Here is a 13,591-nt window from a genome sequence, read left to right on the forward strand (position 1 = left end):
GAAATAAATCTCAACAATTCTTGCTGTCCATATCACTGCTAAGCCAATTCTGCTGTGCACCTAAACACACTTGGTAAGGTTTTGGGAGTATTTGGAGTATTATTTAAAACATTTAAATAAGGAGCTTCAGCAGACGTGCCTGAGGTCCCTGTGGAACGACCGTGACCATTACCTTTGCAGCTGAGGGCAGCCCTGCCCTACAGATGCAGGATCCCTGAAAAGGCAGGGATCGCTCCGTGCCAGACCCAGGACCACTCGCCCACCCGTCTGCCGTGCAGGGGCTGACGCCGGCGGGGCAGCAGGGGCTGCTCCATGCTTAGCAAATCCCTGCTGGCCATCCCAGCTCCTCCGGCAACCTCCGCCTGGTTAGACTTCAACCCTATCGCTTTCTGCTTGCTGCATTTTATTACCTTTCTAAGTGCCCGCGAGAGTTTGAGGGCCTGGTGAGTTTAATACTCATTCCTGAAAAGCTTTGTCAGCAGCAGCTCTGGCAGTCGCTGCTGGGATGGAGCTAGCCTGGCTTTCAAGTGCTCCTCAGTAGATCTGTAACGTGTTTGAGTTGCACTGAAGAAACACTTTTCACATGGTTTTTAAACACCCTCTGCCTATAATTTCTCTCTCCGCATACACCGTTATTTGCCATAGCGCCAGGTGTTACAGACACCCCATCCTACTCCACTGCCAGGCAGAGCGCAACCGCAGTAACTGCTGTCTGTCCAACATAACAGCGGCAAAAATAACAGGTTTTACACAGCACAGGTCAATTCTGAGAATTAAAAACCCACTACCTTGCGTTTATCACACCCAACGTGCAAGCAACAGATACATAAGTACATAATTATTATCCTGTCAAATAAGCGTTCCTGCTGCCCACTGCGATTTCAACCCCAGATACTCACTTAGGCTTAAGTGGGAATTTAAAGGTATTAGTCAAGGTGCAGCAGGAGAGGGGTACAGGGCTCCAGACTGCAGAATCCCATCATTTCAAGATCACACAAGCAAAATGATGTTCTGAGACAATAAAAATTTTGACTTGCATATAGGCTCACCTCTCGTTTCAGAAACCCTTAGCATTTGCTACTTAAGATAGCCAGTACCAAGAATACTCTTTTAAAACATACTTATTGGCCTTATACAGTCAGCAATCACGAATAGCGCCCTTCAGTACTGCACACAAGTACAGTCAAGGGAGATTTACCGTTGCCTGCAACACAATTAGTGTTAGAACCACCCAGCGTTCTCAGCTTTTTTTGGCAATTTCCACACCCCATACAAACCACTCACCAATCGACTGGGAAGCACTGCCAGCTCGCCCGGGTCCATCACACAGAGGTGTTCACAGAATAGTAATACTCGAATAAAGGAGAATCATTCATCAAAAAAGAATCCGTATGCTGTCACCCCATGTATTTAGCACTCTGTTTAATGAAAGGCTCTGCAGCAGCAATGGAGATAAAGTTTTTGCTCCAGATTATTAATTGCGAGCATTTTGCCTGGCCGAGTTTCAGAAGCAGCAAACATACATCTTTCCAATCCATATAATTACCAACGCTCTTCAAGCAACAAGCACTTTAGAGTACCTATAGATGTTTTCTTAGCTTAATGACATTGCACACTTTGGCAGAATCATTAATATCTTGCCAGCCTCATCTAACCTTTGAGCTGGGTGGAAAACGGCCAAAGTACGGTGCTGCTTTGATTCACCCACAGCAGAATGCGGCAGTGATGCATCGCCCGCTGCAATATTCCCCGCAGGTCCCGCACACCCAGGGACACCGGCACAAAGCAGGCACAGACCCCCGGTTTGACTGAAACTGCAGTGATTTTCCACAGCTAAAAGGTTTGATTTTCATGTCAGCTAAGCCTTAAAACAAATGAACTGCCCCAAAGAACCTCTCTCATCATGACTTGACTTTCTTCAGTAGCCTGCTGAAGGGTTAAATGGTCAAATCGAATAGGTAAAAGAGCTGTCAGGTGGAGAGAGAAGGTCTTGCTGGACCTCTGCGCTGCAGGAATGACAGAAATACAATTTCCTGCAAGGTAGAAGTTTGATTTTGAAAATCAGTGTGCCAGAAGTTAATGCACTGACAGTTCTTGTCTGGGGAAAATTGCTTTCAGGCATTAAACCCCTGGCTGTTACTTCTCTCTCCCAACACTTGCAGCCAAGACAAGATCGAACATCATCTAGGGATGAAGAACGTAACACTTTAAGCAAGCTCAATCAGGCAATTATTACTTATTTTAAGCGAGAACAAACTCGCTGTCAATCTTCAAGCAAATATTTGCTCCCTAAATGCCTGTAGGGACAACACGCCGCAACACCAGGGCTCTGCGCTTGGTCCCGGCCCCTGTTCCTGACAGCCCTGCTACACCCACACTCTTGCAGGGCTTTAAGAAGTGCCCGTTGGGTGCAGAAGCACCGCTGCTCACTCCATTTCTCTATTCCCTCTTGCCAGACCAGTCTACACATTTCTCCTTCCACCACAGCTGCTCTGACCCAGCTCTCTCTCCAGAGCTGCCCTACTGCTCGGTCAGGGTAGCAGACCCCTGCCCATGGCCAATTATTACATTGTTTAAAGATTCCACCCCACACTGCAATATATACTTTGAATTTATTTCAAATTTTCAGCAGCCGTGAGAGGAGACACCTATAAAGCCACAGGCAGAAGAAACAGGTATTAACATGGTCTGCGATAACTTCCATCCTACAGCTTTTGGCACCTCCTGTTAGCCCTTTAAGCCCTTTGCAGGGTTTTCCAGCCGTTTTCAAATGCAGACCTGAAACTTTTCCAACCTACACACAGCAGGTTTAGGACTGCCACCACTGCCTCCGGCTCTTCTTCGCCACCTTTCCAGGTCCCCCCCAAAGGGGTCTGCAGACCCCTGTGGGCAGCTGGCCGCCCATCAAACACAGCTCTGAGCAAAGCTGGAGCACCCTGCCCACCTCCACTAAGTCAAGACAGCCTCAAGGATCAAACAAGTCAGAAGGAAACAAATTTAACTTCCTAACACACTGTAAACACACGAGCCCCCATGCCTGAGGCTGTGACGTGCCTGGGCAGACGGTGCTGATACGCGATGTGTTACAGGTCCTGCCAAAGGCACCAGCTAACCGGTGTCTGTCTGTCTCCACAGTGTATGCAGGAATATTTTAGCAATGAGAAGGGAAAATCCAGACTCCAGCACACCCTTACCCATGCAGAAGGCTTCTGCGGAAGTCCTGGAGGCCGCAGGGATGAGCTTTTATCACCACTGCCTGCGATAAGCCTGCTTTGTGGACAGCAAAATTCATTCGGTAGTGTCATTCATCTCCAGACTGTCACAGGCACCCAAGTCTCTTTGCGAGGGTGAGTCGGCTGGCTGTGCCATTTCCTCTCCTGCAAGTGTTTTTTGGTTTTTTTTTTAATTGACGACGGAATTTGCAGATATTATTTTCAGAAAATACATCCTATTGATTGTAATTACCATCCTCGGAGATGCAATGGAAAGAATATTAAAACCATTAATGGTGATTTGGATTTTATTAGAGCCATTAGTGAAAAGGCAAGCAGAGCACCGTTGCTTCCCAAGCACCTCAGCAGCTCCTAAGCACCATAAATCATCTCACGGCACATTTGTTACCGCTTTGGATACAGCCAGGAGTTGAGCAAAGGGGGGGAAAAAAAAGAGAGGGGAGGGGGCAGGCTTCATGCAGCTGGGTGATGAGATTGGTCCAACCACCTTTTAAATGAACCTTTTAAGCATCAACTGCCTTCAGAAAAGATGTCATTTCTTCTCTTAAGTAGATGCCGGGCAGACTCAAGAGCCATGTAACGCAACTCATTGGGTCTGTGCGTGCCAGAGCAGGCTTGCAGGCAGCTCGGCTGACCCGCAGCTCCAGAAACAGTCATTTCACCCTCATTTGGGGAAGAAAGGAGGAAACAGCCTGCATTTCTAGACATCATCTTCCCATGGGTACCTGGCCCATGTGAGCCCTCGCAGAGCCACCATGCTGATGCGGCATTAGGGACCTGGGTGGTATTACAGCAAGCCCACACCTTGAGAACAACCTGCCCATGGCCACGGCATGGCCAGGACAGACAGACCTGCAGCCCAGCACCACCCAGCCCGGCTGGTCCTGTGCTCTCTCACGAGCATCACTTAACAGGGCTGCTGATGCTGAGCAGAAGTCACCAGCCTCTTCCAAACGCTCCCCCGGTAGGAGCTTCTCAACCCTGTATGCAACCTGAGGAACCAGCCTTGCCCCTCATGTCTCCTTTGTGTTGTGCAATCACATCGGGAAGCGAGATAACAGCCATTCCCATGTAATTAATATTCTCTTTTTCCAACCTTCCCAGCAACCTGGGGCAGATCTCTGCATGTACAGAGGTGACCGAAGGTCCCTCTTCAGCTTAAATATTCTTAGCCCAGCTGCAGCCCTCCTGAGCACTCCTTGCATTTCAGCCCAGATGTTCCTTGCCTAGAAAACCTCCTAAACCCACGTGAGTATTTCCTTAGAACCGTGAATTTCCTCTTCTCCTGGGACTCCAGCCTGACCAACATCCCTCTGCAGGGATTCAGCACAGGTCACTGCTGGCTTGCAAAGACTCGGCACAGGTCACTGCTGGCTTGCAATCACCAGAAACTCCTGAAACCAGCTTCAGATGCTGCCAGCCAGGGACAGGAGGCAGGGATGGAGTGGGCAGGGTTCTTCTCCCAGCACATCTGACCCGACGGCGAGCAGACCCCAGAGCAGTGGCCTCTCTCCTGCCTTCTCTTGCAGCACGATAAAAAGCAATTAAATACAGGTACCAACAGCAGAAAGAACTCTCTGTTCCTCTAATCTCACAGCATTCGCTCAGGATTTTATATTCTTTAATAGAACATCTACACTGGATTCCTGATAACGCAAACCAGCCCAAGAAATGCTTCCCCTCACAGCAACAGCTGCTATCACACCACATCCCTGGTGACAAGATCATTTTAGACTACACCAGTCAAGGCCTATAGCACTGAAATTCTCCTTTTTCTAACATATTCTGCTAGCAGTTGGAGCAAGCTAGTCCGTTTCTCTGTAGTTACTTCCTGGATGGTTTCACTTAATGATTTTCATGTTTACAAACACTTGAGCTTCCAGTAGGGCAAGGCAAGGTTTTGTTATAAATAACAAGATACCAAACCACAGGAAAATGTCAAGGGCAGGAGGAAAAAAACAAACCCGAACATAAAAGGAGATTCTTCTCTTCAATCTGGTTTTAGTTAGCCTTCAAGGTACTGAGTCCCTGCAGCTGATGGGGCATAAGCCTGGGTGCTACAGCCACATCAAACCACCTCCTAGCTGGCAGGGGGTGTGTGTGTGTGTGTGTGGGGGCAATGCCCCTGCCCAGCAGGGCCTGGGCTGCTGCCAACAGCCCCTTCCCTCTGCCCCAGGCAGGCAATGGAGGGAGCAGAGCTGGAACACCTTCTCCTCCTCCTCCCTCTGCGCCAGGGGAAGGGGAATCCGGGCATCGAAGCAGCAAAGACGAGACTGGGAAAGCTCCTTGTTCACGTGCCTCTGGGACCACTGGCTGGGTGAAGGGCTGAGGAAGGTCTCTCCAGGGCCACATACACTGAAAAACTCATGTTTGCAGAGCGGAAAACTCCAGTTGCTGGTGAGCATAAGAGGACTGGCAGCTCAGCCCTACCCATGGGGAGATGCTCAGAAGGCACTGGGCTCCCTGATGCCCAGATCTGGGTGGCCATCGCGGTTCTAGCTGGCTCCACATGCTGCTGAGGAGTGCTCAGGCTGCAAGCACACGCTGTAAACCTTGACTCTGGGCAGGACAAGCCAGGGCGTGAAGCAGCCGTGAATGCCTTCCAGTGCCTTCGTGCTTGCACGAGGGAACAGAAGGATGGAGGAGGAAAATCCTTACAGAGGTGAAGAGGCAAAATTCCTTTGGTGATACCTCACCTCGTTAAGCACACACCTGGAGGCAAAGAGTTTCCAGCACTGCTGATGCTGCCAGCAGCTTGGGCAGCAGGAGTTTATCAGATAACGCTGAAGCAATGAGCTCCCAAACCACAAAAATGAGTTGCTTCCCCCCCCCCCCCCCCTTTTTTTTTTTAAGCTGAGTTTCTGCACAAATGACTGTAATTAGGGATGTTACCTGTTGGTTCCTCAGGGCACTGAGGCTACAGTGTTCAGGCTTTGGAAAAAGCCTCCTGCACAGCAGCTGCCCCACTCCTCTATCAGTTTATTTATCATATCCAGCACCCACCGAGATTTCTCTCAGATTAGGTGTAACTTGAGGATTTAGGGGGAAATCCCCACCTCCCTGAGCCAGATGACTTCACAGGAAGTCAAGGGATGGAATGCCTTAAAAAAAAGGGAAAAAAAATAATTTAAAAAACATGAAGTGCTCCAGCAGCAAGGCCGCAGGGCATGGTGGCGAAGCACACATCTCTCATCATGTGTGTCATCACATCCGAGGGCTCCTGCAGCGGTTTTGGGAGATTTTGTAGATTCCTTTTAATTCATATGTGATGGAAGTCTCCGCCGGCATGGTGTCACGCGTGCAGCGCCTGCTCAGCTGCCCATGGCTGCGCCTGGCATCTCCGAAGTTACGGGCAATTCCTAAAACACTCTGCAAATGATGCAGCCGCGTAACAATTTACAGGGTTTTCTGTAAAAACACGTTTTGAGGCTTCGTCTTGGCCGACAGCAGGTTGTCATCCTCCCTTCCGCAAGGGGAACACCCCCCACTGCGCCGCCAGTGTCCCCAGCCAGCGGGAAGGCGGCTCTTCCTCAGTTTTTGCAGGGAAAACCACCCCTGGAGCCGGCTCAGCGCTGGCGGAGGCACCTCGCCCCCACCGGGCGCCGGCACCAGCCGCTGCCCGTCCCCGCTGCCGCCCCCCGGAGATGCCCCGGGAAAGTTGTACCTCCTCCGGCCCCCCGCTTCCCGCAGGCACCGCCGCACCGGGCTGGGGGGCGCGTACCCCTCCTCAGCGCGACCCCACGCCGCCCCAGCGCCACCGGGTGCCGGTCCCGGGAGGTGGGGGGGGCATCCCCACCGCGACCCCCCAGCGCCGAGACCGGCTCCCCCGGCATGGCCGCGGCCGAGCAGCGAGTCACCGCCCCGGGGGCAGCCGCACCCGCCGCCCGCCCGCCCGCTCCTCCGCCCTCCCGGCCCCGGGACTCACCGAGGCGGGGCTGGCCCGCTGGCCCCGCTCCTGCTCCCGGCACTGCAGCCCGGCCAGGTGCCTCTCCAGGGCCGCCCAGTCCATAGCCGGCGGCTGCGGCTCCCGAGGGGGCTGCGCCCCGCCGCCCCGCCGCCCGCCCGCCGCCCGCCGCTCCTGCGGGGGTACCGGCGGCGGGCGCTGGGGCTGGGGCGGCCGCGGGCGGGAGGCGGCGGGGCGGCGGGGCGCGGCGGCGGCGGGGGAGCCGCTCCGGCGGGCGGGCGCGGCGCGGCAGCGGGCATCGCCGGCGGGGCAGCGCGGCGGCGGCCGGCGCGCCGGCGGGGAGGGCAGGTAGCCCCCGTCCTCCTCCTCCTCCTCCTCCTCCGAGTCCTCCAGCGCCGCCAGGTCCAGGCTGCTGGGGGACGGCGAGGACTTGCCCTCCGAGCACGGCGTGGCTTTGCTGGAGTTGGACTCCGAGCTGGAGCGGCTGCTGCCGGCGTCGCTCCCTAAATCCATCCCATCCTCCCGGGAGTCCTGCCGGAGAGAAGCGAGAGGCGCCCGTCAGACAAACCGGGACCCGGCCCTGCCCGCCGGGCACGGGAACCGCCGGCCCGGGGCGGGCCGCCCGCCTCGCCGGGGCCGCCCCCGCAGCACCGGAGCCGCCGCTGCAGCCGCCGCGGGGCGGCCCCGGGCCGGGGCGGGGAGGAGGCGGCCCCGCGCGCGCAGCGCCCTCCGCGGGCGGCAGCGGGAGGAGCGGGCGGGGGGCGGCGCTCGGGGGGGGCCGGGAACCGCCGCCGTGGCGCCCGCAGCCCCCGCCCCGCTGCCTGCGGGCAGGGTGCGCAGCGCCTGCCCCGGGCTCCCCGCGTGGCTCTGCCGGGAGAAGCGCCGGTGGCCGGGAGGGCGCCTTGCGCCATCGCTCTGCGCCGGGCTCGGGGGGCCCGGCTTCGCGTGGGGCTTCGCGTGGGCTCGGTCACTCGTTACCAGTGCCACCACCAGTGCCACCACCAGTGCCACCCCCAGGGTGCACACGGGCACGCGTGGCGCATCGCCGCTTCCCGCACTCTCCCGTTTCTTTCCTTTTCTTTTTTGGCAGTAATTTCAAATAACTAGTTAAGAGGGGCCTATAAATAACTGCTAAAAAAAAAAAAAAGCTAAAACCCCTAATTTACTTGATATATTCTGGGTCACTGAAGCCATGTTTAACGTACAAATGTTCCCATTCCCAAATCCATTTGAAGAAGAGCTTTCCAGGCTGCGTGGCTGAAATGGGGAACATTAATCATGTGGCAGAGCACCCCCGGAACGGTCTTTGGGAGACACGGCAGCATCCAGCTCTGGCAGGTCCCTACAGACCCAGACCAGCAGATACAGGGAGTAGGGAGAATGTTGGGGATGTATTCCTGCAGCCCTGGGGTCTGGCAGAGGGAGAGCCAGCAACTAGTCTTAATTAAATTCAACCATTTAATTGGATCGAGAGTTTATTTTTTGGCAGAAATAGGAAAACTATGTAAGAAACACATCCTTAAGGTTGCGCGGGGTTTAGAGCTGTCCGGTGGGGTGGGGTGGTGGGGTGATACCAAGCAGTGGTACACACGCCAGAGCCTGTCTGTGGCACAGACACCCGGGGGGGGGGGGGCAGGGGTCTGGCGTGGCAGTACTGGGGGTCCCTTCCTCTACGGTTTCCTGCTCCATAACATGTCTGCATGCCGGTGGTCCAGCCTGGTTTGTCGCTTCACCCAAAGGGGGTAAAGGGAGGAAGGAGGGAACATCTGCAGCCAGTTAACTCCCGTGGCTTTTGAACTCCTCGCTACGCAGCTGTTCATCCCAAGGAGTGGCAGAGCTGCACTGGAGGCCATGCCTACGCTGCCGACCTGCGAGTCTTATTTAACCCCCATCTCTTTGGTAGCAGTGCCCGAGTGCCATGGAGGGCCATGGCTTCACTCCCAGGAACCCATGCAGGGTACCAAAAACGCAACGGCACAACGCAGACAGAAAGGAGATTTGTGTAACCTGCCGGGAGCTGGGGCAGACTTGGGCTGAACTGGTTTAGGTGTCATGGAGACACCTGCTTTTTGTCCAGCTAAGCGTGCCGTGTGGGGCCAGTGACCCTGGCTCCTATCCACAGCTTGGAAGGATAAAACAGGAGTATGACACACGGTGAACAGCAGTACAGCTTATTTGGCCAAGGTGATATTAACCTCTCTGGTTAAGTGTCTCTACCAGGTGCTCTCCAGGTTACCAGCACAGATTATCCCAAGTTACTCTCGTGTTACCCAAGAGCACCCATGTTCAGGGCTGCATCCCTCCTCCCCGCTCGGTCCCTGCTTGCTTCCCAGGCTCCTGGCACTTGTGGTTGGGACTTACAAAATCAGTTACCGTGTAAAATGCAGTTTTAAAGATAATTCCAACAAATGACAGGAAGCAAAGAGTTAAGCCTCGATGCTGGAAAAGGATTATATTGGCAAAAGTTTTTACCAGTTGCACACCTATAAGTTTAGGAGGAGGATGGCATTTGACATACTTTGCAGGGCGCAATTCTTTATTTGAGTCTATTTTAGTGTCGCCACCACCCTAAAAAGCAAATATCTGCTGAGCAAAGCGGAGGAGCTGCCTTATTGTCTCCAGTCTGGCAGTCACAGGCTGTGGAAAGCTTTATTTATAGGAGCTCATGGTGTGCCTGTGTGCTGCTTTGGGCTGGGGTACAGTTAATTTTCTTCACGGCGGCCGGCACTGGCCGTGTCTGGGGTTTGTGGCGGGCACAGCGTCGATAACCCCGGGATGCTCAGTCCCTGCTGAGCAGCGCTCACACAGAGCCCAGGGCTCTGCTGCTCCTCACCCCACCCCACGGCGAGCGGGCTGGGGGGCACCGGGAGCTGGGGGGACCCGGGAGCTGGGGGGACCCGGCCGGGACAGCTGACCCCCCTGACCCCAGGGTACCCCAGACCATATGGCGTCACACTCAGCACGTACAGCTGGGGGAGAAGGAGGAAGGGGGGACGCTGGGAGCGATGGCCTTTGCCTTCCCAGCGCCCGTTACACGCAGAGCCCGGCTCTGCTGGGGCTGTACATAAAGACCTGCCCACCCGTGGGAAGCGGCGACAGAATTCCTTGGGTTGCTTTGCTTGCGCACTCGGCCTTTGCTTCAGCTATCGAACTGCCTTTATCTCAGCCACCAGTTTTCTCACTGTTACCCTCCCGATTCTCTCCCCCATCCCACTGCGGGGGAGCGAGCGAGCGGCTGAGCGGGGCCGAGTTGCCAGCCGGGGATACACCACGACAACCTGATTGATTCGGAAGATTTCTTCGATGCAAGGAGAGCACTGATAACATCTTGTGGAAGATGAGAGCTCCTCTCCTGTGTAGTACATCAAATTTCCCAGTGCAGCACCAGCCCGTGATGCCCAGAGGGGCATGTTGTGGGTGGCAGCCACCTCCCACTACAAACGTGCCGGTTCTGGGTGCAACAAGGCTTTTCCAGCCACGGTGAGCACTGTTCAGCCAACGCGGCTGGCTCGGTTGCCTCCCCGGCACTGCTTCTCCACACTGCCAGACCTTGCAACAGCCTGCCTGCTGCCCTGTCTTCAAACGATGGTGTTCTCTCATGAGGTTAACAAGAATACACGTGTCTGATGATTTTCTAAGTTTCTCTCTCTCTTTTTTTTTTTTTTTTACTTTTCTTCATAGCAGACAGATACGATCATTTTTAATCTTGTACTAAGCCCTCTACATTTCTAATTATATGTGGAGAGTATATTTGCACTCGACCATTCACAAGAAGAAACCAGATATTGTTATTCAAAACACATATGTAATTTATCTCATTTACAAGCCCACATCAAATAGGTTGCTTCTCCAATGCAATGAAAAACTTGAAATTCATTTGAATTTTTAAGGGTGAAGAGTGTGAACACAAGCCCTTGTAGATGAAAGAACATGCTTTACAGTTATTTTATTCAGTGCAAAGAAGGTTTTAGTACAAGTAAGGCATGTTGAGTTTATTCTGAAACAGAAATATATCAAAAATAAGATACTTATTACTTTCATGGGATGAATGCAGTGCTGTTTTAAAAGCCAGTTTGCATATTATCATAAGCTATTAGATTTATTTCGTTTTACCATTCCGGCACTACACTAACCCCATTCTAAAATGCATTTTATGTTCTTTCTCTTTCTCTTGTGCTAAATTGCAGAAGCTTTTGGGTCAGGGAAGGAAGGCAGGCAAGCAGGGAAGTCACAACCACCCTGAAGCTGCCTCCTCCTCCTGGCCTTCACAGACATCATACAACTCCCTAAGTATGAGAACACCTCCTCTGGCTGGGTCCTCACCTCCCCCACCGCTCAGCACCCTCCTGAGCTCCCGAACCCTAAGCAGCCCCGCACAGGACGTGCTGCCCGATGCAGGCAGTGAGATGGGAGCAGAGGGCCACAAAGCCCACCTGCCCCACCAGAAAACCGGTGAGTCCCTGGCATCAGTCAGTCCTCGGATACCCAAGGCGGCCAGCTAGTGATGGCTTTGAGCACAGTCAGTAGCGAATGATGACATTTGATCTGATATTTTCTTAACCAAATGCTTTTGGATTGTGACTTTTCAAAAAGTTTGGATTTTTCCCAGCTTTGAAAGTCTGGCTTTCCTGCCAGCTTGTCCATTTAGTCTCCCCTCTCCTAGAGCAGCCCCAGCCAGATGCTCTCCAGGTGGGCTAGTTCAGTTTGGGCTGTGTTTCAAGGGAAAAGGACAGAGCTGCAGCCTCTGGGTACTTTCAGCTGAAACTGGATGGTGTTCCTCATAGTGAATGGGTTTGCTGCTCATACTTGTGCAACGTGGAGCCTACTGAGAGCCCGAGGTTAGACTCAGAACCAGTCCAAAGAAACTGTGTGTAAAAGTCTGGCTGGGGTTTCTGAGGGGATTTCTCTTTAATTGACTTCCACGCAGAGCTGACTGCTGTCATTATGCAGGCAGGGACTTGCTGGGGAAATGTCGCGGACCCACCTGCCCCAAGATAGCACAGGAAAGCATCGTTTCCTTTGAACACAAAGAATTTATGCTTCCCACTACCCCTAAAGAGGAAAAGAACTGCACTGAGATCAATGCACATTTCCTTTTCATAGGACAACCACTCTGTAAGTATTTCTGGTTTTTGTCATCCCACGGGCAGCAGAAAGGCTGTCAGCATTTGCCTGGAGTCCGTGTTGGACCCCAACACACACCTAAGTGAGCATAGGCCCCCAAAAATCAGAGAGCCAATATATTCCTTGGTCCCTGAACTGGCCATTTATATTCAGGACCTTTTTTTTTTACCCATTCCTCCTCTCCTATAGAAGTTTTCTTCCACACATTTTGTGGGTCTGTTGCTGCTGAACATGCTGTGGAGGTATTCTAATCTTTCATTACAAATAATGCATCTGCCAACTTTTGCTTAAAGCGTAAGCCAAGTGCAATAGCTGTGGTTTATTCTTCCTAAGCCTGCAGGAGCCAGAAGGGTCCCTGGCTTCATTCACGCCACCGCCTTAATTCTCAGGCATCTTTAAAACATCTGCCCTGGTAAATGTTCCCTGTTCCAGGAACCACAGCTGTACCCAGCTGGCCATGGCCCAGCTTGCTGGCACTGTCTAGGGAGGAGGAGGAGGGAAGGGAGCCTGCAAGCTGCCTCCATCCAGGGTGTCCCTCGGCAGCACCAGCCCGTGTACCCCCCCATTTTCTGCCCACAGCTCAGGATGGGCATTACACCATTTCCAAGGAAAAAAACCCCTGCTTTTTTTGGTGTGAAGAGGATCCTTGTTCTGTCCTGCCTGCAGCACACAGATACCATGGTGACAGACACCTTCCAAGATTACGAAAGCAAACAGGAACTCATGAATTTGTGTTTTAAGGCCAAATTATATATAGGAGCAATACACACTTGACATCTGTCACTGTTTCCTATTAGTACCCTTTGCTTGATTAATCCCCTGCAGCCAGCCTAGCCCCCAGTTGGTGCTGGGAGGAACCACTCACGCTTTCTGAGCTCTACTGGAGAGGTTTAGCAAACTCCTGTGCAAGACAGCCCTGGCTTGCTGCCTGCCCGAGATGGGCCATGCCGTGTCGTGCCGTGCCAGCCTCCCATGGATGTCTTGCAGCACATGGCAGAGCACAGGACAAGCTGCACCAAGGTCCCACCACTAGCTACCAGAGGTGCCAGGGACAACTGCAGGAGGATGGAAGCACGACTTGGGGACGTTGGACTATTCCTCTCGTTGTGTTCAGCTGCAGCTGGTGTTATTTAACTATTTGCCCAGGTGATGCTGAGAGTCCCAGATACAACCGATTTGGCAGACTGGTGCCTCTAAAATAATTCCCACAGACATCAGAGTAGGCGGCAGAATGAAAAAAGGTCAAATTTAAGCTCAAATGCTGCTGGGAAAAGGGATGTATCACTCATACAGAAGTGATGACTATAATGCATTTATAAATACACCCGTG

The 13,591-nt window shown here is 53.2% G+C and overlaps 1 protein-coding gene across 2 annotated transcripts in view; it reads right to left on the reverse strand.

The window, feature by feature from the left end:
* LOC119156743 (schwannomin-interacting protein 1) overlaps positions 1 to 13,591 on the reverse strand; it is a 183,260-nt gene that overhangs the window by 32,971 nt on the left and 136,698 nt on the right. For both annotated transcript variants that reach the window (XM_037407017.1, XM_037407018.1), the window contains one exon: positions 7,159 to 7,668. In XM_037407017.1, coding sequence (XP_037262914.1) covers positions 7,159 to 7,668 — 510 coding nt within the window. The remainder of the gene's footprint in view (positions 1 to 7,158; positions 7,669 to 13,591) is intronic.

Source organism: Falco rusticolus, chromosome 13 (genome assembly GCF_015220075.1).
Source record: "Falco rusticolus isolate bFalRus1 chromosome 13, bFalRus1.pri, whole genome shotgun sequence".
NCBI classification, from domain to species: domain Eukaryota; kingdom Metazoa; phylum Chordata; class Aves; order Falconiformes; family Falconidae; genus Falco; species Falco rusticolus.